This window comes from Crocodylus siamensis, chromosome 11 (assembly GCF_052110815.1).
Source record: "Crocodylus siamensis isolate JL-2025a chromosome 11, ASM5211081v1, whole genome shotgun sequence".
In the NCBI taxonomy this organism is placed as follows: Eukaryota; Metazoa; Chordata; order Crocodylia; family Crocodylidae; genus Crocodylus; species Crocodylus siamensis.
In genome coordinates this window covers 16,814,879-16,842,150 of record NC_143405.1, presented here as the reverse complement: position 1 = coordinate 16,842,150, position 27,272 = coordinate 16,814,879, and the positions used below count along the sequence as shown (strand labels likewise).

Below are 27,272 nucleotides of genomic sequence, written 5' to 3'. Positions count from 1 at the left end.
TGAGTTCATGGTGCTATGAGCATGCTTCATACACCCAAGGGATTAGCATCTCACACCCTCGCAGTGGATCCCCCTGAAGGGTGATGGGTTACAGTATGGCGGTGAGGAGCCAAACTATAAAAACATACACAGAAAAATATCGTATGACAGAGGAGATGAAGGGATGACATTTCTCCCTCTAGAAAGGCCGAGACATGCAGTTGGGCTGGAGGAGAAGATGGTGTTTTGGGGGTGGGGAAGAGCAGTTGCAGTTCTGCCAAATACCAAGATCCCATGATATTTTCTTCTAGCTCCTCACAGCAACCTTGTGGGGCCTCTTCAGGCAGCTCTGTTTGTTTTGGAGGAGGGCATGAACTTTCCACAAAGTCACTTTTCTTTCCTTCCATCTGTTTTTCCTTCCAGAGATGTTCTGGGCAGGAAGCCGTCTGGCAGTCTGGCTACTCATAGACCGTCATGTGGAGCAGGTTTGCCTGGTGACAGGAGAAGCAGAGCTAAAATAAGCTACTTTCTTCTGCACTGTGGTTGGATAAGTAAATCAAGGCTTGGTATTTCCACTGAATGCCACAAAAGTCTTAATCTGACTAGGAGGCTCAAGGGGGCCAGTCCTGGATCATACTCTGTACAGAGCCTGGACCATAAGCTTCGAAATGTCTAATCTACCCCTTCAGTTGGTATAGATCCACCTTATTACTGTAAAGCTGATGAGAGACCTGTGTTCCCCTTCAAGCAAGGGGAGAAAGAAGTGATTTACCCGAGGAGTGGAGCTTACTACAGCTGGCACTTGCCATGTCTCATGGAGCAGATGGATTTCAAAGGCTGAATCACCCTGGGCCACTAACAGCATTTCTAGCTAAGCAAATGAAGACATTGCAGGTCTTTAATGACATATTTCCAGGACATAAGCTGATCACTGAGTGTCGGGAAGAGATTTTTCTCCCATTGTACAGAGCAACACAGCCAGCCAGGAGAATTAGGGCTGCTCAGCAGCCACAAATACCTGATCCTTCAGAGAAAGGTGGAGGCTGAATTTATCTGATTGGGTATGACAAAGCCTAGGTATTCATTAAGCCAGCTGGAAAAGGGTCTCCAAGAGGTCATGCTTACTGTGGTACCACAACCACTTCATCTGAAAGTCTCTTTGCAGCTGTAAATAAATGCAAATGTGCACCTACTCATAAATCAGGCAACCAGCAAATGTAAATACCAAGGCATAGAGAGACGTCAGGAAAACAAGAAGCTGAGGAAGCACAGACATAGGCTTTTAAAGTCCCAGTCACTGTACAAAACAACAATTTTGTTTGGTGCTTCACAGGGGACAAAGATATTAAATGGAAGGAAAGGATGTGCTGTGAATGATATGGAGGACTGAGAATAGAGGAATGAAGTTACTTCTTTGGGGATGAATGGAGCAATCAGTGCACCTGCTCACATGAGCAAGGGACTGTTATGTAGCCAGCTTGTCTCTGTCCCCTTGTCATGGTGTGCAGGAAGTGGAATGGCTTTTTAAGAAAGTTCCTCCAGTGCAGAGTTGTCCAGCCTGTAGCAGTGGTGCCACAAGTGGTATGGGTATGGACAGCCTCTGTGTGTTGCATGTGGAAGACAGGAAGACAGCACAGCAAGGAGCAGAAAGCAGTGCATTGGATCAGGCAGGAAGAACAGGACAGGAAGCAGAAAGCAGAGTAGCATTTTGGCCAGGGAGCACAGGGCAGCTGAGCAACAGATCAGATAATGGAAAGGGATCAGTGGCCCTTGAGGAGGATGCAGGGCTAATTTGTGGCATGTCTGCCAAAAAGGTTGGTCCTTATTGCCCTAGTTTAGGGCCAACATAGGCAGCCATAGGCTAGCTACACAACACTGTTGTAAGAGCAACCCCTAAAGCTACTTTATTTTGTGATTGCAGACAGATTGTGTCCTAGAGCAACCAAAGCTAGGGGTACACAGAGGTGGTTTAAATCTGTCTTTGCTCTCCCCTGCTCTAGGGCACAGCCACAGTTTTCTGGCAGGCACTACAGGCATTTCTCTGTTTTCCAACTTTTGGAAACTGGCCTTTCCTCTATAGGGAACAGAACATGTTAATAGCAAAGCAAACCCACAGAAGGATGTGGGGCCCCTGCAGGATATGCTTGGCAGTCTGGTGGTTGCACCAGAGGAGAAAGAGACCTCTTTAACAAATTCTTTGCCTCCATTTTCTTGTGCAGGGAACGGGACTCCCAGACCAAGATTCCAGATGGACTCGGGAGAAACGCCGCCAGGCCTAATTTTGCAGAGGACCGGGTTAGAGAGCTTCTGGAGGGGCTGGATGTGTTCAAATCAGCAGGTCCAGATGCTCTCCATCCCAGCGTACTGAGGGAACTGGCAGGTGTTATTGTGGGGCCCCTGCACTCGTGGTGCTCGGGCAGGTGCCTGATGATTGGAAGAAAGCCAGCGTGGCCCCCATCTTTAAAAAAAGGGAAGAGGGAGGACCCGGGCAACTATTGGCCTGTCAATCTTATCTCAATCCTAGGGAAACTCTTTGAGAAGATCATCAAGGAGCACATCTGGGATGGGCCGACTTCAGGGATGATGCTCAAGGGCAACCAGCACGGTTTCATTAGGGGCAGGTCATGTCAGACCAACCCGATTGCCTTTTATGATCAGGTCACAAAAGCACTGGATGCAGGTGTCACCGTGGACATAGTCTTTCTGGACTTCAGCAAGGCCTTTGACACAGTCTCCCACCCCATGCTCATTAAAAAACTAGGTGACTGTGGCACTGATGCCTACACAGTCAGATGGATTGCAGACTGGCTGAAGGGTCGGACTCAGAGGGTGGTGGTGGACGGGTCATATTTGACCTGCGGGGAAGTGGGCAGCGGAGTCCTCCAGGGCTCGGTCCTTGGGCCTGCGCTGTTCAATTTCTTTATCAGCGATTTGGACAACTGGGTGAAAAGCACCCTGTTTAAATTTGCTGATGATACTAAAATTTGGGGGGAGGTGAACATGCTAGTAGGGAAGGAAAGACTGCAGCAAGACCTGGATAGGTTACAGGGGTGGGCTAACAAAAACAGGATGCGTTTCAATACTGACAAGTGCAGGGTGCTGCACTTGGGCAGTAGTAACCAGCAGCACACTTATAAGATGGGAAACTCCCTTCTTGAGAGCACAGAGGCAGAAAGGGATCTTGGAGTCATTACTGACTCTAAGATGAACATGGGCAGACAATGCGAGGTCACGGTTGGCAGGGCTAACCAGACCTTGTCGTGCATCCACAGGTACATCTCAAGCAGGTCCAAGGAGGTGATCCTCCCCCTCTACACGACACTGGTCAGGCCACAGCTGGAGTACTGCGTCCAGTTCTGTGCGCCGCACTTCAGGAGGGATGTGGACAACATTGAGAGGGTCCAGAGGAGGGCTACTCGCATGATCCGGGGACAACAGGGCAGACCCTACAATGAGAGACTGTGGGACCTGAACCTGTTCAGCCTCCACAAGAGAAGGCTGAGGGAGGATCTCGTGACTGTCTATAAACTCACTAGGGGGGACCAGAAGGGTTTGGGAGAGACCTTGTTTCCCCTAGCGCCCCATGGCATAACAAGGCACGACGGCCACAAGTTGTTGGAGAGGAGGTTTAGATCAGACATCCGTAAGAACTACTTCAAGGTCAGGGCGGCTCGGATCTGGAACCAACTTCCAAGAGAAGTGGTGCTGGCTCCTACCCTGGGGGTCTTTAAGAAGAGACTTGATGCCTACCTGGCTGGAGTCATTTGAGCCCAGTTTTTCTCCCGCCCAGGCAGGGGGTCAGACTTGAAGATCTACAAGGTCCTTTCTGACCCTACTTCTATGAATCTATAGCTTGGTGCTGAATGCAGCCAGGACATCAATGTTAACACTGAGCAGCGTTCTGGACTGTGGATTGACTCTCAGTTGATTTGGGTTCTAGTCCTGGCTTTTCTACTTGGCTGCTCAGTTACCTCAGACAAGCAATTTCACTGCTCTGTGCCTCAGTTTCCCCATCTGTATCCTGAGGGCAAGACACTGATGCCCCATATAAAGTGCTTTGTGATCAGTTGACATGCTGTGTAAAAGGTAGTATTGACATTACAGTTGTCTCATATTATTCTCCCAGCTGCGGTTTTATCATGCAATTCAGGCCTGCTAGGACAAAAAAGCTTGGCACAAAAGTCTATGATATGGCCTTTGCTCCAAACCTGAGGGTGTGCACTAGTAGGATATTTTTTTCCATTTAGGTCTCTGTGATGCAATGATTATTGCTTCTCCACTCAATGGAGGGTGAGTTTCAGCTTCTATCCAAAGCCAAAAACTGGATGAATTGTATTAATCTGCAGAGATTTGTACTTCTGCACTCAGGGACAGGACTATTTGGCAAGGAGAGCCTTAGTGAAATGGATAAAAAGACTAGGAGTTGTCACTATTCCAGGATGACCCAAGTCCTCTATTGGCGGTGGTGGTGTTGGGGTGTTGTTTACTGGACTCTCCAATCATCTCCCCCTAAAATCCATCCCCGTTCAGGACATCTGTAGTCCAAGCAGATGATGTAGTACAATACAGATCCTTCATGGAACATCTTCCACCCCTTCAAGGCTCCACTCTTTTTTCACAGCAGCAGCTCCTAGCTTCCCTCTAGAATTGCCTGGCAGGAATTAAAAAAACAAAACATAATTGACACCTGCCAAGGTAGATTTGAGACCATCTCTGACTTCATCTGTGGGAGTTTGACTCACAGGATCACCTGCTGGGGTCCAATGGCACTTACTAATGCTAATCACCATTGGAAATACCTTTACTTCTTGTCCCTACTCGTGAATCCCTTTCCCAGAAGGAGGGAACTGGGATGTCAAGCGACTGACATCCTTTATCATTACAGAAGAGCAGGGAGCTTTATGTTATTTCTTAACGGCAACCACCTAGTGTCCCCCGCCCTTGATGAAATGTCAGGCTGAAATGAGCCCAACAATCATACCCTTCAGGGTGACAACCCACTACCTTTGGACAAGTCTGCAGGTGTAACAAGGTGAACTAATTGAGCCTTTAGTAATCCATTAACCCTGTATTAGTGTACATGGCGCTTACACACTGTCACACAAGCAAGGGTCTTGAACCCAGCACTAAGCAGGAAAATAATTTGAAATTGTCTCACAAGTAAGGTGATCCACTGCAGTTTCAACTAGAAACTTTATTTATTTTTCACTTCCTGGCCTAAATTAGTGCATAGCATTGCTCTGCTTGGATGTGCTCCCCTCCAGACATGCATTTCATTGACATGGCAGGATTGTATTTGTTGTTTCTCAGCCGGCCCTTTCTAGCTCAGCTCTCAAACAGGAATATCATCCTAGCCACAGTGCATGTGATGGAAACTGCCTAGCCTCAATTCCTGCTGAAAACAGGATGTCTCAGAGAAAGACGGGTGGACCTGTGCCCACATCCTCATATGCAAGGGAAGAGCATGCGCTTGGAGCTTTCTACTAGCAGCGCTGGCAAGGGTTCCAGCCAGGCATGTGCTCCAAAACTGTTTCTTTGCACACAGTTATTTCCTCTGCACTGAGTTTCCAGTTGCTTTGCTGCCACTGCTACTGCCTGAGTCTCTGTTTGGGGCATATGGGCAGGAATATTACTCCAAGGCTACATTATGCTTTATTCTGCTCTCAAACCCCTCTTTTGTACCAGCAGAGCTACTAGCTCAGTAAGACTTCTGCTGCCGCCTGACAGCTGGTTGAAATCCTGATAGACATGGCTATGTCTCATCTACCTGCCACAGCTCATTCAGCAGCAGGTGCCCCCACGAAGCGCACGTCGTAGTTCAGTAGCAGAGCTGCTGGGTGAAGCCAGGCAGAGCCATCACCACCAGAAGCATACGGGTGGGCATGCTCTGTGGCAGCCGCGTGTTGGTGGTGGGTGTTTCACCAGCAGTTCTGGCGGCAGGGCAGGAGCAGGATGTAAATGCCACTGCCTCATGCTGCAGGTGTCTTCCGACTGCCCATGCAAACACAAGGTGATAATGAGGTCAGAAATAGCTTCTTGTACAGTTTTTCTTATCTTCATGCATTCCAAGTGTTCCTCCTGAGATCAATACCGGGCCTATCCAACTAGCCACATCCTTTTAGACAAATGGTATTTAATTTTAAAAAATGACTGCAGAAATGTGTCTTTGGGAAGACTGCCACAGGAGACCCCTTAGCAGTGCCATTAGTAAATATGCTGAAGGCAAGCGCTCTACACAAGCCATGACACATGGAAAAGCACTCTGCAGCTGGAGGGAGAGGGCTGGAAGGCAAGCCTCACTGCTAGATCAAAGGGAACGGAAAAAGCTATGCTGACAGCCCAGGAAACTAGACAGCCTTGAAGTCATATGATGGGAAAGGAAAAACTTGCGGTGGAGGAGAGAGAAACTGAAGAGATATGAACAGGGCAGACTGGAAAGCTCCTGGGTGCCTACCACACAGTTCCCCTGGGCTGTGACTAGAGCTCCTGGCGCCCATCCCAAAAGGCGGCAGGGCCGGGCTGACACCCCTCCACACCTGTCCCCTGTGGCAGGGACCCCCCGGGGGGCAGCTGCTCCAACCCTGCCCTGTTATTTGATCCTTGGCTATGAAAACCACCACCCCGCATCCAGCCCAAGCAGACCCGAGCGTGGCAGGCGGGCAGGAGAGTGACAGGAAGCAGCCGGCAGCTCAGCCGCGAGGCTGCCGCCGGCTCTTCCTTCCCCGGGAGCAGGAAGGCCCGGGCCCGTGAAGCGGGCGGGGCGGGGCGGGGGCAGCGGAGCCGCCTCGCCCGGGGGAGGGGCTGCGACGGAGCCCCGCGCCCGCCGCCACCGCCGCTTCTCGCCGCGCCGCAGCATGCTGGGCCCGGGCCGGCTGCGGGAGGCCCGCGCGCGGCTGGAGCGGGCCGGGCAGCCGCAGCTGCTGCGCTTCTGGGCCGAGCTGGGGCCGGCGCGGGCGGGCGCGCTGCTGCAGGAGCTGGAGCGGCTGGGCCCCGAGGAGCTGGGCGAGCACTGCCGGCGGGCGGCCGCGGCCGGCGCCCGGCAGCAGGGGCCGCTGGAGCGCCTGGACGCCAGGATGCAGCCCGTGCCCGCCGGGGGCCTGGGCAGCGCCCGCCGCAGCGCCCCGGCCGCGCTGCAGCGCTGGGAGGCGGCAGGTGCGTGGCGCGGGCGCGGGCGCGGGCACGGGCCCGCCTCCGGCCGGCTCCCGGGGACAGCGCCGCGCTCAAATCCCGCTGCGGGCTGGCGGTCGCGGCGAGCTGCATCTCGGGCCCGGTGCCGGCAGCGCGTCGGCGCGGCCGGCTCCGCTTCCCCTCGCAGCTCCCCCGGGCCGCGCAGCTGGCGGGCCTGGCTGCAGGCCTGGGCTCCGGTCACTGCAGGCTTCTCTGCCCCCTCGGGGGCTCGGATCCAGCGTAGTCTGCGCTGACCTAGGCACCCCGGGGAAAACTGCGCTCCTGGTGCAGGGATGGCCCCCCCCGGGGATGTACAGTAAACCTCCCGCTTGCTGCTGGACTGGGAAGGTCTTGGCTTTACGCGGACTTTACGGAAAAGGGAGACTCCTCCCTGGCTTGCTCCTGCGGCCGTCTGGCTGAGGGCAAGCAAAATTTAGGGGCATCCGAACCCCAAGCCTCTGGGCTCGGGCCTGCAAGTAGGATGCCTGCCAAAGGTTTTGGAAACATCTGAAGCCCCAGATGGGGGGGGGAGGGTGTTTGCTGGTAGTAGGGCCACTTGTGGTTCTGGACTGACTCATGGATTTGGAATTTGTTTTGGCTAATTTGGCTTGGAATACGGAAAATTAAAAAAAAAGAGCCTTTGCCACCCTGAGTGCTAATGACTTAGTTCAAGATTGCCCCAAGCCAGAACACCAGGCTTGTCTGTATAATGAGAGGGCTGGGTTTGCGCTGAGATGCAGGAGACAGACCTACACCAGGAAAGTGAATACCTGCCTCCTGTGCTCACAGCCTTTCCCTCCTGCTCTGGAGTTGCTTGTTCTGGTACAGCAGAGCTAGCTCAGGGTGATCTAATCCTGAGCAGAAAGATACTCCCAGTGGCTAGGACAAGTTGTATGAATAGCTCTGGTCATCCTGGCAGAGATCTGGATTGTGTCCCACGTGTAACCAGTGCAGAGAAGAGAGCACTGTTGTAATGTGGGGTACTTGGGCTGGCTTATGGTACCACCTTGATGGGATGTATTAATTGGTACGAATTGGATATTTCTACCTATAAACTACAAGAACTGAGCTAATGGATCGCATATAGGTGGCTCACTGTGGCAAGGGGGAACAAAATAATAGCAGCCTTCAAATACCTGAATGGGGGAGTTGAAAGAGGAGGGAGCTAGAGCTAGACTGTCCTCAGTGGTGGCAGGAGACAGAGCAAGAAGCATGGGTTTCAAGTTGCAGCAAGGGAAGTTTAGGTTGGATATTAGGGAAAACTTTCTCATGAGGAGGGTAGTGAAGCACTAGAAGAAGTTACCCAGAGAGGTTGTGAAATCTCCATCCTTAGAAGTTTTTAAGACCCAGGTAGACAAAGCCTTGGCTGGGATGATTTAGTTGAGGATGGCCCTGCTTTGAGCAGAGGTTTGACTAGATGACCTCCTGAGGTCCCTTGTAGCCCTCATTTTCTATGATTCTTTGAAAATGGAATGGTCTTCTGGCCAGCTGTAGGCCAGCACACAGTTTATGCAGCTGTGGCTTTCTGAGGATTCACATTAGGTTGCAAGATAACTTGACAATGTGAAAGTTGGCACCCTTGATAACAAGTGATGCTGTAGAACAGCATTTTCTACAGTGGGTGATATGCTAGCCAGGTAGCATGCAAGGGACTAGCTGGAAGCACAGAACCATGGCTGTGATAAATTAGCAGGGCAGAATGAGTGTGATTGATTTTATTTTCTTGGCAAGTAGGTAGGTGAGTGGCCCAGCTTTCATAACCTTGGAAACACTTCCAGAGAAGAATTATTTCAACAAGCAATCTTGTCCATCCTGCCTTGTCATCTGTTCTTCATCTAGAGCAGCATTTTCTAAACTAGGCATCACTTGGGTTCCACGTGGGGTCTTATAGAGTTCCTAATTCCACCAAGTTTGCAATTAACAGGGGCAGGGACTTACTGCCTCTTAGCTGCTCTTTGGTAGCCACCCCTATCCCTGCAGTTATCCCATGGTATCCTGGTACAGTTTAGGATTGGGAGAGGTAGATCACAGTGATAGTTTCTTTGTGTAGGCATGGGGATAATTCTGGTTTCCACCAGAAGAAGGGGGTGCAATTCTTGTTCTTTTTATCCAGCTTAACGCTTATTAGGGCTGCACGAAGCTTCGGGTAGCGATTCAATTCGGCCTGATTCGGTGGCCGAATCTCGGAATCGAATTAGGGAACCAATTAAAAGGTCTGAATCAATTTGAAGCTCTCCAAATCTTCGGAAGAGGTTCGGAGAGCTTCCCTGGTGGCTGCAGCAGGGAGTTGCAGCCAGACTAGGAGCTGGTAAGTAGAGGGGGGCTGAGGGAGGGGACTATGGGGGGGACCCATGCCAGCCCCCATACCCTGCCTGCTCCCCCCCACTCCCACCCGCTCTCCCAGCCCCACCATGGCTGCTCTGCCCACCATAGCTCTCTGTGCTTTAAAAAAGCCTCTGACTCACCAGTTGCTGCTGGGCGGGCAATCCTTACTGCCTCCCACTGCCCCGTGCTGTGTGGGGGGTTCTGCACAAGCCCCACAAACTCCCCTTGCTCCCCCAGGCTCCTCCCATGGCTGCCCCATCCACCCCAGCTCTGGCCCTTTAAGTAAAAAAAAAACCCAAGGAAAAACCCCAGTTCTCAACTGCAGGTTGGTTTTATTTTTTCTTCACCCTAAACTTTGAACAGCAATTCAGCCAGCTCTGCTCAGAAGTGCCATGCATCCTCAAGAAGTCTTGCTTTAGTTTTTTTCCCTAGGCAGGGTTGTAATCAGTTGTAATCCTGTGGGTGCAGACTGTTCATCAGGACAGTTCAATTTGTTCTTGCAAGATGGATCTGTCCTCCTTGCAGGTTCTAATTGTATATTGACATTATCTGCATAATGAGTGTTACAGCAATATTTGTAGCAGCTGTCAGCCAACAATTTTTTCCCTTTTCAGCTGAGCTTTTTATATGCTGTGGAAAACAAATTGGATCTTTTTTTTTTCCAGAGCAAACTGCAGATTCTTCCATTGCCTGTGGGAATTGACAGTAGGATGAATTGTTTGTCTTTAATCATAAGCATTCATCCATTTTATATATTTATTATAAAGAAGGAAGAGCAGACACATGTCAGTTCATTTGTTCAAAAACCCTAAGAGCAGAAAGCTGAAATATTACTTATTTATATTCCACTGGTAGCTGTAATAGTTCTGGGTACTGTACATCCCTGTACCATCAAGGGAATGAGGTGAGGATTCAAGTATGGCTGACCTAGGAGCTAGTAATGCCACAAACACTACAGCTGGACACATGATGTCTTTTTTGGTTTAGCTGCTAACAAAAACATTGGAGGAAGCAAGTGTGACTCTTCAGTTACACCAAAGAGAGTGATTTAGAGGGTGTTGGGGTTGACAAAAAACAGAATAAATCACTGTGTTCCATTTTTAACCTCTCTTGTTCCTCCTGAAATGAAATTATTTTATCACTGTCCTGATTTGATTCAGCTACATCCAGTTCAGAGATTCAGCTGCTGCCAAATCTCTGAATCGGTCAGGCCCATCACCCACCCACTTTCCCAGCCCGGCAATGGCTGCCCCGCCAGCCCCAGCTCCCAGCACTTTGGAAAAAAAAAACGCCCTGGTGCTTAGCAGGTGCTGCCAGGTGGGGGGGTGATCCCTGCTGCCCCACGCTGCAGGGGGGGCTCTATATGAGCCCCCCAACCCCCCTCTCACTTCCCCAGCTCCACTACGGGTGCCTGCCTGCCCCAGCTCCAGCCCTTTAAGAAAAAAAAACGTGATAAAATCCTAAGACGAGCCCTGCTGCCCCCTGCTGCCCTGCACCATGTGGGGGGCTCTGCATGAGCCCCCAAGGCTGCTGCTTTTTTTTTTTTTTTTTTAAAGGGCCAGAGCTGGTGCGGGCAGGTCACCTCTGGAGGGGCTGGGGGAGCAGGGGGGAGGTCAGGGGGCTTGTGCAGAGCCCCCCATGCAGTGTGGGGCAGTGGGGATCGTCCTCCCACCCGGTAGCACCCAGTGAGCGTCGGGGCTTTTCTTTAAGTACTGAGCTGGGGCTGGTAGGGGCAGTCATGTGGGGTGCTAGGGGAGTGGGGGGCATCAAGGGGCTGGCAGGGGTCCCACCATGGTCCCCTCCCCTGCCCCTAGTACTTACCAGTTCGGAATCAGCTGCAGCTGCCTGCTGCAGCCACTGGGGACTGCCCGAATCATCAAAGCTCTCTGAACCTTTGCCCTGATTCAATTTGGATTCGGAAATTTGACCACCAAATCAAGCCAAATCTCCTTCAAATCGAATTGGTACCTGAAGCTTCACACAGCCCTAATAGTAGAGTTTTAGTAACTTGTTTGAGAATTGTATTGGCATCCTGCCAACCCCCATATTTCTCTGTTTGCCTGGAGTAGACTGCTGTAGCTCCGAGAACAGATAGGTGAGGAACCCTGCCATAGATCCACCTTGAAAAGGAGAGCAGCAGTGAGGGCAGGAAGGAGGGGGTCCATAACAAGGGGGCCTGCTGAGCTTTATGGAAAAGCTAGTATAACTCCCCACCTCTGGTCTTGTGGAGAGGCAGCACTTTTTTTAACTTCAGTCCTGTACTATTTGGAGGTTACTACTTTTACTTATGCCTAAAATAGCTGAACCTTATAAGAGTCTATTGTAAACTTTGCACATTTTCTGCAGACCTGGGCAGTGCGGGAAAGAAGCATCTGCCTAAATGTTTGTTCTGGCCCTTGGACCAATGTCCCTTTAACTGTAGTGCGCTGAACAATGATACCAGCCTGTATAATGATAACGTGTAATTGGCTTTCCAAAGTGCATTTGACTTGGTATTAGTTGCCAACTTGGAAGCAATATATTTAAGCAAAGAACATAGTATTGCTATGGTGGATCAGAGCCCTATAACCCTTGTGGCCTGTGTTTGCTGCAGCATTACCTTACATTAACTCCTCTCAACTCAGCAGTCACCCTCCCCAACAGCCCTGCAAGCTATAAGGAGAGTTGGTATGAGCTGGACACAGTCCTAAAGCACCTCCAGGATACCCTAGTATCATCTCTTAATATCATCAGTGATATTATGATATTGGGCAGGAGTCTGTCCCACTGCTTTGATTGTTGGAAGCTGAATCTCTGGCCAGCCTCAAACCACGGAGGAGGGTATTGAGATGGCAGAAGGCTTTTCCTTCTTATCACCTATTTGGAGGGATGGTTGGATGGGACTGAGGGGGAAGGATTACAGTTGTCAGAGGATTGACCCTGTGAGAAGTGCTCCATTTTGTTCGGTGTTCCTTGTTCCATATGTGTTTCTGAGTCAAAATTAAGATTTGACGTTTTGCAGCCTTGCAGATCTGAGATGACTAACACAATATCATAGTACTCACCAAAACCCACAATACCATAATACCCACCGTGCTGATTGTCAACAGTTGGCACTACTGAACACCTTTCATTGGGATGCTATCGGAAGTTGTATGTTTGAGGTTGCTGCACCAGCAGTATCTTATGGGAAATGCCTGCCATAAATGTTTGCCTCTTGCTATTAACTGGTGCAGCTCTGGTCAGTGGGAAGGCAGGGTGCATTCAAAAGAGTGCAAATGAGAGAACTTCTATCAAACCCTTCTCTAAATTTTTAAAGACTGGGATTTTTGAGGGAGGGCTTTTGTCTATTGATTGGAGTATGCAGGTTCAGGGCTTCTGGCTTGTGTTCCCCTATGCAATAGTTTTGCTGTGCATATAAATCTCACTACTTACTAGTAATCTGTTCCCATCCATCGTGGTTGCTAAGTCACAGTCATCGATAGTGTCTGCTATACTCTTAGCTAAAGAGCTGGGTCTCTTGGCTCTGTAATGTTCTTGTAGGATCCAGAGGTCATTATTTCTGTACCCAATGCTGGCAGCCAACCCAGAAGCACAGTTGCATACAGCATCGGAGAACACACGTTGTCTCTCGCTGCCTCAACATCCTCACCTGAAATTGGAGAGAATATTATGTGTGACCCCCTTTGTTGAACAGGCACATGAGAAGGGCCTGTGATTTTAGTGTTTATTGATCTTCACGTTCCTTCTCTTCTTTTTCTCTTGTGTGGCTTCTGTCCCAACCAGGTTTTCATCAGATCTCTCAGAATAAAGTGGCAGTGCTGCTCCTGGCTGGAGGGCAAGGAACGCGTCTGGGGGTGACCTATCCCAAGGGGATGTACGACGTGGGGTTGCCTAGTGGCAAGACCTTGTACCAGATTCAGGCAGAAAGAATCCGCAAAGTGGAGCAGCTTGCCAGCAAGAAATATGGCACCAAGTGTACCATCCCCTGGTAGGTGGCATGACATGTTGTGTATATGGTACTGATGCCTTTGTGTTATGCTGCCATCCACATGCTTTCACTCAGCTTCCAGTGGTGTTGTGAGGTGCTGTGCTAATGGACAGAAAGGGGTGTTCATTGTTTTTAAATGTTCATAATAAAGACAGACAAAGAGGGGAAGCACAGAAAAGGGAAGGGAGTTTCCCAAATTCAGAGAGCAGTGGCAGAGCTAGGAAAGGAGCCCTGGTCTCCTGGATCCCAGAACAGTGTCCAAACAATTGAACTATGGTTCAGCTGTGATCTCTCCATCTAGTTTTTTATACAACACCTACCTCTGATATCTGGGCATCTATTTCAGACCTATCATAAGTACCCACCAGGGCTTCTAAGAGTAGAAAAGATGAAAATGTATTGTGCCTTTCTCTGAGGGTTTTTTTGGAGCTTGAGAAATCTTATTGTGCAGCTTCCAAGAGCCCAGCATGTACTGTTTCTGCCACGATAAACAGTGGGGTTTTTTCTTCCCACAAAGGTAAGTGCTTTCTTTCCTACTTAACCTCTTGCTCCATAAGGAGAATCCTGCACAGTGATTCTTCAACATATCTCCTCTGTTTTTACCTCCTGCCATGCCTATCCAGGTGTCAGCAGGAAGCATGCATAAAAAGAACAGCATTAAATGGGTTATATCAAAGATAGAAGCCTTGAAATGCTGCCTGCTTTAAGAGCAACTGGGCTTCTAATCTCCTGCCTGCTGAAGGCTTGTTTTGCCTCCAGGTTTCAAAACAGTCAAAATGTTCAAAGTGCAGAAAAAGAGTTCCTTCAGTGAGCAGGTTATGAGAAGGGGGAAGGCTCTTAAGTGTGCACTTCCGGCAGTAGGCTGTTACCAGCAAGAAGGTTTTATTAATGTCACCACCTTGTCCTGCTCAGTCATAGGAGGGAGTTGGGGAGTGTGAAGGCCCCAGAGTATCCCTGAGGTTTGGAATTTAACACCTTGAGACTTTGTCCAGGTGCTGTTTATAAATAATTGACTAACCTGACACGGCTCCAGGTTGTTCTCTGGGAAATCTCATTGGGGCAAGTGTGTCTTGTGCCACATATTTGACCTGATTTATACTGATTGCATTTGGTATTTGCCTAGAGCTTTGTTCACTCTGAAAGGGAGCACTGGAAAACACAATAGATGAAAGCCTGATGCCAGTTTATGCCAGCACCCATACTATCCAGTGCTGGGCTGGCCATTCTAGTGTGCAAGAACAGGACCCTGCAGGCCTGTAGAAATAGGAATTGCAGAGCTACTTAGGTGAGGATTTTATGAAAATGAGCTCTTGCCCCCCCCCCAATTACCCCCCCCCCCCATTAAAGAAGAAAAATGTGGAGGAAGAAAGAGAAAATGATTTGGAAATGGAAGGAGAGAGAGGAATAACAGTATTGGGAAAAATAAAGTAGAGGGAAAACAAGGTTAGAAAATGTTCTGTTTCTCCAGGAGAAGAGGATTTGGATTCAGGCTGTTGAAGATTCATTATTGGACCTTGAGACCCAAAGCCAATGAAAACCTACTGTAGACCCTTCCTCCTCCATGTCTTGGCATTAACTTGATTATCAGGCATGTGTGAGGAGGTTTTTTTTTCTTACTTCAACTACTAAGTGACCCTCTGACACATGGATGCCACTCACTTTTGGAGAAGTCATTTCACCCTAGTTAAAAATGTCTGAAGTTAGGGCTGAGCTAGCCCTTGTGGATATCCTATAGAATAGGGCTGCGCGAGGCTTGGGACAGAGCTCAGATCTGGAGAAGCTTTGGATGCTTCGGGGTCCAAGCGCGGGCCTCATTTGGCTTCCCGAAGCGGTTCAGAGCTTCCGAAGCGCTTCAGAGCCGCCTCAGAGATTTGGCCATGGGGTATAATGGGGAAACCATAACATATCTATAATTTTGTTGTTTTTTGTCTGATTTGGATGAAATGTGCAGGGGTGGTAGACTCTGCAGAGAGCATGAAGTCCACCAAGTTTCAAGATGATCAGTGCAGGTGTCTGCACCCCAAATTCTTGAAAGCAAAACTCCTGTCACATCTGTGTTGCAACACAGGGGGGACAAAACTGCAGGAGCGGTAGCACTTACTGAGGTCACAAAGCCTACCAAGTTTCAAGAAGATAGGTGCAGGGGTTTGGTGGGGAACTGCCCCTCAAGCTGTGGACAAGCAAAACTCATGCCATGGGTGACACTGTGTGTGTTAAGGCACAGCGGGTTGACAGCTGCAGGGATGGTGGCCCCTGCTGAGGCCACGATGCCTGCCAGCTGTGGAGGAGATCGGTGCAGGGGGGTTTTGGGGGCCCTGCACCCCTGGCTTGAGGCATGGGAGACACTACTACAGGCCTGACTGCTAAGCTACTGTGTTACCAGTTACCAATCAATCATGATTCACTCATTGACCAGCTCAATACACAGGACCTAACTAATGTAGCCAGTTAATTGCCATCGATTAGCACCTACAAAACCAGGCTAAGGAGAGGAAATAATAAATTCAGGCAATCAACTGCCCCAAGACAGACACATTCAGTCCCACAAGCACCCATGGCACGAGTTTTGCCTGTCAGCAGCTAGGGGTGCAGGGCCCCAGAACCCCCCTGCACTGATCTCCTTGACACCTGGTAGGCATTGTGGCCTCAGCAGGGGCTACCAGCCCTGCAGCTGTCACCCCACTGCGCCTTGACACGTGCAGGGTCACCCATGTCATGAGTTTTGCTTGTCCACAGCTTGAGGTGCAGTTCTCCCCAAACCCCTGCACCCAGCTTCTTGAACATTGGCAGGGTTTATGCTCCCAGCAGAGGCTACCATTCCTGCAAGTTTCATCCAAATTGGACAAAAACCAACAAAGTTATAGTTATTTCATTGATTCCCCATTATACCCTGAAGCAAAAACTGGGTCCGGAGCTCCAAATCAGATCCCTGCCATCCAAAGCGGCCGGATCTGAAGCTGGATCGGATTGCTGCTGACTCACACAGGCCTACTGTAGAACAGTGGTTTTTGAACTTCTGAAGTCAGAGAACCCTTTTATATCACTCCTGGCATAGAACCCCTACCCCTATCCAGAGACTGGTGTGGTGCCAGGTGACCTGGGTCAGGAGTGGTGGTACACTGCCTCCTGGCCTGATCTGCCATTACTGTCAACCTCGTTGCAGAACCCCAGAGGTCCACGGAACACAGTTTGCAAACCACTGCTATAGTCAAATAGAAATGGCCTGAGGATGTTTCAGGCAGCTCTTTTCCCTGTTAGAAAAACCCAAACGATAGACTTGATCAGGGTATCTCCTATGTGTCGTTATTTTTAACTGTGTTTCATTCTGATTAGTTCAGTTTCTGTTCACTTGCAGGTACATCATGACAAGTGAGTTTACACTGGGGCCAACAGAGAAATTCTTCATAGAACATGACTACTTTAACCTGGACAAGTCTAATGTGATTTTGTTTGAGCAGAGGATGCTGCCAGCTGTAACATTTGATGGGAAAGCTATCTTGGAAGAGAAGGGGAAAATTGCCATGGCACCAGGTACCCTGCTGTCTACTTATGATTGTCACAGTAAGGAAAAACATGTTGAAATTCAGAGCTGTCCACCCCTACCTTGGCACAGAAGAGTTCTCTGTAGAATCAGATGTTAAAGTTTTGGTGAAAGTTGCTGATTAGCTTGGTACTATGGTGTTCAGACACATTCATGGTGTGATGATCTCAGCTCCATCCTTTTTAGAGGTTTGCCCATGTCACAAATGCTTTCTTACAGATTGGGGATATTGGCCGGACTGGAAAAGTATAGGCTATTGCAGGTTGAGATAAAAGAGCATTGGCGGAGGGTCAGGACTGCAGTAACAAGGGGATGCTACATATCAGGATTGAGGGGTGTTAGCAGAGGTGAGAAGCTGGTAGATCTCCTTGCCTGTGCCATGGCTACCTCATAGTCTGTGCTGTTGATCCCTTTCCAAGCACCAGGAATGTGATCTGCTTTACAAGTGCTTGAGGTGCCTCCTACAAAACCCAGTGTGATGCATCAAGGAGACAGTGTGCTGAAACACCATGGAGAGTAAGAACTTCTTTTAAAGCTCTATTTTTAAATATGTCTGAAACTAGAGTATTAGAAGATGAGGAGCATGATAATTATTTCCCAAATTCTAATATTTTCCTTCTGGTACTTTTTCCTCCAAGGATCTCAAAGTGTATTTGGCATGTAATTGAGTAATCCCTCATATTCACCTATTCCACAGCAGGAGTTATCACTATTCCCATTTTATAGGTGGGGAGACAGAGGCACAGAAACTAAGCAACTCATTCCCAGGGCTACAGTCAATATGTGGTAAACTTGGGATAATATTTAGCCATGCTAAATTCCAGTCCTGTGTTTTAGCCACTAAAAAATGTCACCCCATCTTTCCTTGTTTGTTCATGGTTTAAAAATTCTGCTCTTGACATCACTGTGTGGTTTGGATGCTCGGACATTAACAAAATGGGCTCTGTTATTTCTTTGGATTATAGATGGCAATGGAGGTTTATATCGTGCAATGGTGGACAACGGGATCTTAGATGACATGGAACAACGTGGGATCCAATATATCCATGTTTACTGTGTGGACAATATCCTTGTTAAAATGGCCGATCCGGTCTTCATTGGCTTCTGTGTGTCCAAAGGAGCAGACTGCGGCGCTAAGGTGAGTTAATACTAATGTTGAGCCACTTCTCCAGTGTGTGTATTTGTGTTCTCCCCTGCTTGGAAGCTGTTGGGTAGCCAGGGCTCTGGTGTGCTCAGGTGTTTGTACCATCTTGTCCTCTAACCATTCTCAGAGAAAGTGTGACATGAAGACCAAACACACTGAGCTCCACATGTGCAGTCCCCACTAGTGTTCCCTGGGTGGTGACTGCACTAGCGGCAAACTGTGTCCAATTTGTGGTACTGTAGGTGTATCTGTAGGACACTGTGCCCTTTAAGCATACTTGAGAAGCCTAGAGGCAAGAGGGCTGTCTGGACTGAGTCATTATTCACTTTTATTCTAGTCCAGATACCTCTGAAGTGGGGACTTAGGAGATTGAACAAGGCTGTCTTGTCTTTGTAGATCAAAAGCAACAGGTCTTTGAACATCTATGGAGAGAAGCTTGCATAACATTTAATTATTAACAGCCTTAGCAAGAGAGGAAATCTTAAAGCAGTAATTATAATTTTTTTGCATTTAGCATTGGGCCAACTTCCTTAATAGGAAAAATGTGCCCCAGTGTGCTCTTGGATCCAGTATGATAACTTAATGTTTCATTTTCTTCCCAGTGGTTTGGATAGATACCTAGTTGAATACCAAGCTCATAGGGCAAAATGAATCTCCAGTGCTACCCCATACACATGGCAATGTGTCTCCTGGGCTGATTCTCCTGTATCACACCAACACAAAACACAACCTCCACAAGTGTCAGTTTGCATAAGAGCTATCTTAACATCTGGCAGCATGAAAAGATTTGAATCCCACTTGAACTGAATCCTTGCTTCCTCACTGCTACCCTCATCCTCTGTCCTGTCACTGCAGGTGGTGGAGAAAGCCTACCCTACAGAGCCCGTTGGGGTAGTCTGCCTTGTTGATGGAGTCTCTCAGGTGGTAGAATACAGTGAAATCAGCCTGGAGACTGCACAGAAGCAGAGCCCTGATGGGCAACTAGTGTACAGTGCTGGCAACATCTGTAATCACTTCTTCACGCTTGAGTTCCTCAAGACAGTGGCACAGTAAGTTTTGCTAGGTGGCTTCACAAACTAAAAATGTACTAAGCAGGGACTGTCCCAGCCACTGTGGGTTGTTGGTTTCTGTTACTGGGGGAAAATTGCTCATGTTGCTGAAAACAGCTGTCTTCTCTTACTGAAGTGTTTAGGATCCTTTTTATGAGGACTGATCAGTGATGAGTTATACCCTGCTGTGCCAAAAATGAATTTAGTTACACCAAAGGAGGTGTCTAATGTAGATGATCTTAACTATTTCCTGCTCTCTGAGTAGTCAGCCAATGTGAGTTCATTCTAATGATTTTGTATTTTCTTGCCTGAGTGAGTGGGTCTCCTACTGGAGAGTTGTGGAGTGGAGGTTTAGAACCAGAGAAGTTAGTTCATGCCTTTGTACAGTTCAGTCCCACTCCCATTTAAACAGAATGGTACTGTTACTCTAAGTCTCTCCTGGTATCTGCTGCCATGGTGTGCCCTTTGATTCTGTCCAGTGGGAATCCTGTAGGGCTTGCTGTTTTGGAACAGTGCGTGTTTGGGTGTTACAAGGCAAGAACAGTGCTTTCTAAGCCCAAAGTGAGTTAATGGTAGCAATACTCTGCCTACTGTTGAGAGCTGAGAATCTCCTTGCTTCTTTATGCATAAAATACATTAACTTATTTTTGTTTTTGTTTCACCCTGGCAGGAAATTTGAGCCCCAGCTGAAGCAGCATGTAGCCATAAAGAAGGTGCCATACGTTGACGAGGAGGGAAATCTGGTAAAGCCGCTAAAACCAAACGGGATAAAGCTGGAGAAGTTTGTGTTTGATGTGTTCCAGTTCTCTAAGTTAGTGGTAGATGTGAATCTTTTCCTTCTCATTATTCCTTTCCATGACCTTAGATTGTAACATGTATTTATGGGGAGGGCAGATTTTTGAATGCTGACATTATGGGTAACTTATGAAAAGGATGCTAGGCCTGCCTCAAACTGATGCTTGGTGACAATGCTGCCTTGTATGTCAAGGGGCAGGGGTCCCGCACCTGTAAAATTTACTTTGAATACCTGCAAGTTAGCGACTGTGCATTTGGGTGTTTGTGGCTTGGCTGAGTGAGCCTCCGCTTACCTTGTGTCAAAGAAATTCAGGGTGGAGCCTCAATTTAATATTAATCCCATGATGGAGAATTCAAACCCACTGAAGTTGACCTATTCAAAATTGTGGCTCTTGTAGCAACTGTAACTCTGTTACATTCTACATGCATAGCAAATCAAGCTTCAGTTAGCGTACTATATACAGACATAAAATACATTACTTAAACACCATGTGGCCAAATTACTGTTGCTGTATGAACTGTAAATTTTGCATTGCCTGACTTTTTAAGGCATGTCAGAGATCTATCTTACTATGCCACTAACACAACCTGTGGTGTCTTTATTTAAGGGATGCTGCATTTAATAGCTTAATGATTTAGCACGATTTCTATATTTTAGAATTTAAACCTTGCTTTCCTGGGTCTAGAATTTGACAGCAAAGATTCACCAGGTTGAAACATAAGCATAAAGCAGCATCAGCTGGAGTGTGATAACATTCTCTTCGGGGGTTTTACATCTTCCATTTTTAAATGGATTGAATTCAGGATTGAGCAGCTTAAAAACTAATTCTGCCCTCGGACCAAAAAAAAACCAAAAAAAACCCCCCAAAAAGCTTTCTAAACATATATCTTACATCTGCATTGTTGCTGCACTGCCCAGCCCTAATGAGGAACCCTACAGTAACTTAGCAGGAGACCAAGAAAGCAAAATCATTTGGTGTCAAAAGCAGATATAAGCTTTAGGTTTTGAAATGGTAATTACAGCGGTGACTCTTTTTTCTTTTTAACAATGATGGCAACTGACACTGCTGGATGCATTTTACATTTGAAATGTAAAAACACGCAGTTGCTGCCTCTGCTTGCCTTCCCATGACTGAAAAACAGCTATTTATAAAATGTGACTAAATCTGGCGGAGGGAGGGTTTCCATAAGCCGTATTCATGAAACTGAACTTGGCCCCTGTCCCACAGGACCCCTGATTTAACATCCGTTTTGTGGGATAGAAAACTGAAGCTCAGAGCTGCACTTTTTTATTTGTAACAGACTTTCATATGGGTTGATCACAGACAGTGGAGCAGGGCCTTCCCTTTCTAGCTTTTAGGCTCTGTTGGTGCCTCAGCTACCTCTGCTTATGCCCCCATCTTTACTTTTTGCTGTCTTAGCTGGAGTTTTCACTCACCAGGCTCCTTTGCCCCGAAGGTCTCTTTCTTCTTGGCTTTCTGCCTGGGACCTCTGGAGAATTGTTACATGCCTTCTTCTTAGCAAGCTTCCTCTTCAGACTCCTCCAGTTCCCTGCCAGGCTGGGTTTCTCAGCCCATGTCCCCATGGACCTGATCTTTATACTCCTTTGCTTTCCACATAGGGAAGTAAGCTTAGCCTGGTTTAATTCTGCTGTGGGCTCTGCTACATTAGTGTTGTCTAGGATATACGGCATCCCCTATGAGATGTGCCTTTACTGTCAAGAGGAACCTATGCTAAGGCATTTTTTTTGCCTTTCTTTACTGCTTGCTGACAGGAACTTTGTTGCATTTGAAGTTTTGAGGGAAGAAGAGTTCTCCCCATTAAAAAATGCAGATACAGGTGACAAAGATACTCCTACCACAGCTCGGAGAGCCCTCCTGTCCCAGCATTACCGCTGGGCTCTGAAGGCTGGAGCCAGGTTCCTGGATGAAAATGGCTGCAGGATTCCAGAGAAAATCAGGTAAACACATCTAGTCAGGTATTTGCTTCGTTCCAGTCACTGCCGACTCTTAGCTGGCTTTCGGCATGTCCGCTGGTACAGAGAATTTGTGACTTCCTCAGCCAGTATTTCAGGTGGTGACTGGCATGGTTCCTCTTCTGCAACAGGCCTTTCATTGACACTACTTGAGATCAATATCTACAACCGCTCCTGGTGCATTAATGATCATAGATCGTGTAAATTGCTGCAGGCTTTCCCTGGGGGCACAGTGTATTCTGCATGTAGGTAGCACATCTGCATGTTCATGGATACAGGTTTACCACCTGGCAGCCACTTCAGCAGAAGCAATGTCCACCAATAAATAAGACTCCAGAAGCTTGAAGGGGTTGTAACTTGAGTTGTGCCAAAGTGGTGTTGGGAGCGGTGCATCTCCAAATATTGGAAGTACAGCCTGGTGCCGAGTTGTTATCTCACCTCTGTGTTCCCACAGAGCTCTGGCAGGGCTTAATGCTGTTCCCTATGATGGAAGCACTGACAAGAGAAAGCAGTAGCAAAAATATTCTCTGTCTCTGAGTCAGTCCTCTTCTTGGCAGGAAGGACTTGGCCAGCTTGAGAAGGTGTAAGTTACAGCTTGTCTGAATATAGATCCTGTACTCGTAGATGAATAGAAAACCTCTTGTTCTCTTGGGCACAGACATTTGTCAATCTATAGGAAACCCTGTCCCAGATGCTTCCTTTGTCATTTTCAATTCCCAGAGATCCTTTACCCTCAGTAGGGCTTCTGCCTCATAGCTCAGTAAAACTAAAACCGTTGATCTCTGTTAAAAAGCACTTCCTAGAAATCTTCATGAAGTTTTTGATGTGAAGTAACTAGGAAATGTTAACTTTTAACCACAATCCAGGTTCAAACAGTCTCTGGGGTAGGCGATCATAAACTCTCTTCTCTTCTTGGTGATATGTCCTGTTTTCTGAGTTTCTATGGGACAGCTGTCATTTTACAAGCGTGTAAAGAATGGATTTAATTCTGTTCTGTTCTTTAGTTTATCAGGAACTGAAGACCCTCCTGCTGTATGTGAAATTTCTCCATTGGTGTCTTATTTTGGAGAGGTAAGACTAATTGTCTAAGCAGATATTTTTAAGTACCTGGAGTTCAGAACCTCTAAGTCCTGTCAGTATAGTTTTGTCAAGACACATAACCTCTCTGTCTTAGTTTTGCTATGAAATGACATTTGTAATAGTTGCCCACTTCTTAGTGGGGCTGTTCAATCTCATTAAGATTCAAAAATGCTTTGAGGCCTCCTGAAAAACAGGTCTATTGTAGTGGAATAGATCATCATGATAGATAAATCCCTGGGGCCAAATGCATAAGTGGTGCAAGTCCACACACATTTAGAGCAGTAAGGGATCTCTTCTAGAGCAAGCAAGCACTAAACACTCAAAGCTAGGTACCTGCTGTACCCTTTTGGGGACCAGATTTCAGAAGAAATCTCTGGAATTTTGCCTGGGGAACAAAGTTGTCATGACAGAGACCTTCCTTTGTGCAGGGGGAAGAGAGTTTTTCTTGTTGCACAGAGCCACACAGTTGGAGGCTTCCTTTTCATGTTAGGTGCCAGGAGCATGGTGTGAAGGAAAGCAAAGAATGACACTTCTTAGTGAATAAGGGCAGACCATGTAGTGTACAGCCTCACCTGGCCCAGGTAGGGTGGGGAGAAACGGCCCCATGAGAACTGCAGAGGGTGACTTAGACCTCAGCAGTGGGAACACAGATGTATTTGGAAGGTTTTCTTATACTCTGAGGCCTTATCTTCATCAGATGTGCTGTTAACTCTCGGTAGCTAACACATGGCAGTTGCTGGAGGCATAATCTTAGCACTGACAAGGCAGTTTGGAGTTTTAATTCATGGTAGTAGGCTTTCACATAATTATCTTCCCTTTCTCCAGTAGTTTCCATGTGTGAACTGACATGAGTTAACAACACTGTTTTCTTTCCCCAGCGATAATGCATGCTTAGACATCTGTTGCACAGGGGTTTGCTTCTGCCACTTGCACTTGCTCTATTGAGAGCCTTGTAGCTAAAAACCCATTGCATCTCTTTCTAAATACAGGGTCAGTATTTCAGTGCATCATTGAAGCTTGTGCTATTCATGGCTGTACTTGTCTTAATCTGTAAACAGAAGATCTTAACCTGCTGAGGTGTCAGCTACCCTTCCCCAGCAACACCAGCTTTTAATTTTGGCAAATGTAACTGGGTTTGATGCATCTACAAGCTAACTGTGTATTTTTTCACACATTTGCAGGGGCTGGAAACATACATGAAGAATAAAGACATCTCTTCACCCTTTATACTTGATGAAAGCAAAACAGAAATGCCAGAAAACTCTTGAAGAAGGGGAAAACCTGGAACCAGTATATATGACCATCAGCTCCATGATGGGAACAGGCACTAATTAAACGTTGGCTTTACTATTAAAATGCTATCAATAATTAGTTTGCATTATCAGGTTGATGCCAAAAGCCAGTAGTGAGTATGTTTACAGGTAGAAAAATACTCCAATGCTATTTGATAACTTCAGAAGTTACATCCTCCCTCACTGTTATGTGGAGGTTCAGGTATGAATGATATTTGTATTTGTTAATCCAGTTACTAAATAGGCTTTATTTCTGCAATCAAAACTGTTATCCTTTTAGTTTCTAAGTTATACAGATAAGTGATAAGAGCCAATTGGGACCAAAACAGTTTTGCATGTCACATAATTAGATTAATTAAACTGTAATCCTTACTAGATGTTTTTTATTTTCATTGATGTTAATGCAGGAATGTGAAAAAGATTAATTTGAGGCCCAGGCCCATAAAATGCTGAATACACAACTACAATTATTTCTTCCAGAGTCTATGCCCCTTTTGTCCTAAGCTCTGTCTTGGCAGCTAGTCCTGTATTTGCTCTGATTAGAGAGTTCATTCAGATGATGAATGGTGCTCACCCATGTAACGCCATTTTATAGATTTCTGACTTCAGTGGGGCTTTATCTGAGAATAAATGTGACTCAGCATTCAGGTTGTAGAATCAAGATTAAAAGACTTGCACCTTTACGTCCAGCTGTGGATTGGTTGGATTTTAAATTGTGTTGGTCTAGTTTTTAAAAAGAATCATCAGAAATACTTCAGGTTAACATTATCTTCCTTCTGTCCTGGGAGATGCTATTTTTTATTTTGCTGTCTAAGTTTTTGTAACATGCTTTTCACTTTTAGACTTTTTATCAGTGTCTTAAAGGAATACATGGAGTTAATCCAGGGGGGTAGGATTGAGTGCTCTAAAGTAAAAAGGCATTTAATCTTACCATGAATGGTATAAGCCATAAAAAGCCAGGATGTGCCTTTGTAACCAGTGGGCAGGGTTGGTATCCAGCATTCCTGCACCTCTCGAACCATTGCATTCCTCTTACTTTCATAATTGTCTTCATTTTTTAAAGTTATTTTTCGAGTTTGTTGGCTGAACCTGCCAGAGCGTTAACCAGAGATATTATCAGAATTGTATGTAACAGATAGACCTCAGTCCCGGCATAGAAAGCACACATCTAGTTGAGAGAAGAATTCATTCTTCGTGTACTGTGCAATCTTTGGCCTTTTTGAGAGTGTGTGTGTGTGTGTATTTTGTGATGTGAATACCTGTCTGATATAAAAACCTGATTGAGGTGGTCACATTCGTTTTATCTGGTTATAGAAAGAAAATGATGGTCTCTTAACCAAATCCTTTCCTCCCTTGGTATTGTTCTGCAGGTAGTCAACAGAGTTGGGTTTTTTTTCTTTCTTCCAAACAGCTGTCTTTTTAAATCTAAAGAAGGTATTTGGCCATATGTTTTGTTTGGATTTTGATATTTCACCTGTTCTGACCGATAGTCATCGTACCTAAATTATTGAGAATAAACTTTTTTATAAAGTAAGATTGAGGTGAATTTGGTGAAATATAGGAAAGGCCTCTTGTGATAACTGTTTTTACCACAGGCTCATAGTTTTGAAAGAAATCATCTACATTTCAACTGCAAAATTTGCTTGCGTATGAGCTATATCTGCATAGGTATAGACAAATAGCTATTTGCACATGGAGAGGAGCTAATCACACTTCTGATTAATCTGCTTGGATGTGAAACTGTTAATTATAAAAGATTGTCAGGGTAAATTATAGACTGAATTGTCAAAGGCAAATACTTTGACAATTGGTCTGTTGCATAATTTTCCTGTGATGATTCCATTTCAGTCAGTTGAGTTAGCGAATGAAATCTGGGGGTAGACACACGGTATCTTTATGATTAATTCCTTGTTAATTCTTGCACAAGTTTATTTTAAGCTATATTCTGCCTTAATGAAAGAGAACTTGTCCTGCATCCTTGTGTGCATTTGCCAAAAGGGTACATTCTCTTTGGAGCCCGAATTGCCATTTAGCCTAACACTCTTTCATCTCATGAATGTATAGCTGCTTTACATGTTTTTTATCATGCATTTTCCAATAGGAGCTGACTGTTCTTTCTTGTATTTCAAACTGAAATGTTAAAAGGGATTTTAAAGGAACTTTAAAAATACTAAATACATATCATTTATCATGTGTTTGGTAAAATGATTCCAGCTTCTATTCTGAATGACTCCTTTTTATAAAGCAAAAGGAGATCCCTCTTGTAGGTCTCCCAAAGTTTTCTTGAATACATTTCTCTAATAAAGATACTGTGCAACTTCTAATTCATCTCTGTTTTTTTCATGTGCATTAATAAGCTGGTGCTTTGTTGCTGCACAGTTATGAGTGTATCCACTGCAATTATGGAAATCTGACATAGTGCCGCTGAAGAACTGTTACAAATGTGGGTAATACTGTAAGCTCTCCTAAGATCCAAATATATGAGAACTCAAAAATGGGACACGAGAGAACATAATACAGGAAGACGTTTGACATTGTGGGAAGTATTTTCCAACACAACACTTTTTTTCATTGCCTCCATTTTCAGACTTGTTAGCTCTAATTTTCCATGGGCTAACAGACTTAATGTGGGATGAGGTTAAATTTGGATCTAAAATGAATGGTGTGCCTCTTTATTAAAATACACTTCAGTGGTATGGTTCTGAGTCAGTGTTTCACAGCTGTTGTTTATACAGTGGTGTACCACAAGGTGTCAAGTGAAATCATACTTTTACTATATCACGGATTAGCAATCACTTTTAAAGAAAATGGTGGCTCTATGGAACAAAACTGTAGAAAAGCCCTAGTGTTTCTATACAAGGGTGAGTTGGGTGGCTTTTCCATGGAATTGCTTGCATTTAATGCTTTAGTGATTGATCCACTGTTTCAGATTGTTCAAAGAGCAGAGCATGTTCC

At 46.4% G+C, this 27,272-nt stretch overlaps 1 protein-coding gene across 1 annotated transcript; it reads left to right on the top strand.

Moving 5' to 3' along the window:
• Positions 1-6,622: 6,622 nt before the first annotated feature.
• UAP1L1 (UDP-N-acetylglucosamine pyrophosphorylase 1 like 1) lies at positions 6,623-26,635 on the top strand. The gene is made up of 9 exons (XM_090022228.1): positions 6,623-7,131; positions 13,237-13,441; positions 16,797-16,972; positions 17,948-18,120; positions 18,982-19,175; positions 19,846-19,986; positions 21,745-21,930; positions 22,950-23,016; positions 24,207-26,635. Exons 1-9 carry the CDS (start codon positions 6,834-6,836, stop codon positions 24,291-24,293), a joined length of 1,527 nt encoding a protein of 508 aa, XP_089878354.1. The 5' UTR covers positions 6,623-6,833; the 3' UTR covers positions 24,294-26,635.
• The last annotated feature ends 637 nt before the right edge of the window (positions 26,636-27,272 follow it).

What these genes read in the sequence shown, in the direction of transcription:
- UAP1L1 (XM_090022228.1), top strand. Translation starts at nt 6,834, where the DNA reads ATGCTGGGCCCGGGCCGGCTGCGGGAGGCCCGCGCGCGGCTGGAGCGG. An exon ending in GAGCAGACTGCGGCGCTAAG is followed by an intron (nt 18,121 to 18,981) that starts GTGAGTTAATAC and finishes CTGTCACTGCAG; the next exon opens with GTGGTGGAGAAAGCCTACCC. An exon ending in TGGTGTCTTATTTTGGAGAG is followed by an intron (nt 23,017 to 24,206) that starts GTAAGACTAATT and finishes ACACATTTGCAG; the next exon opens with GGGCTGGAAACATACATGAA.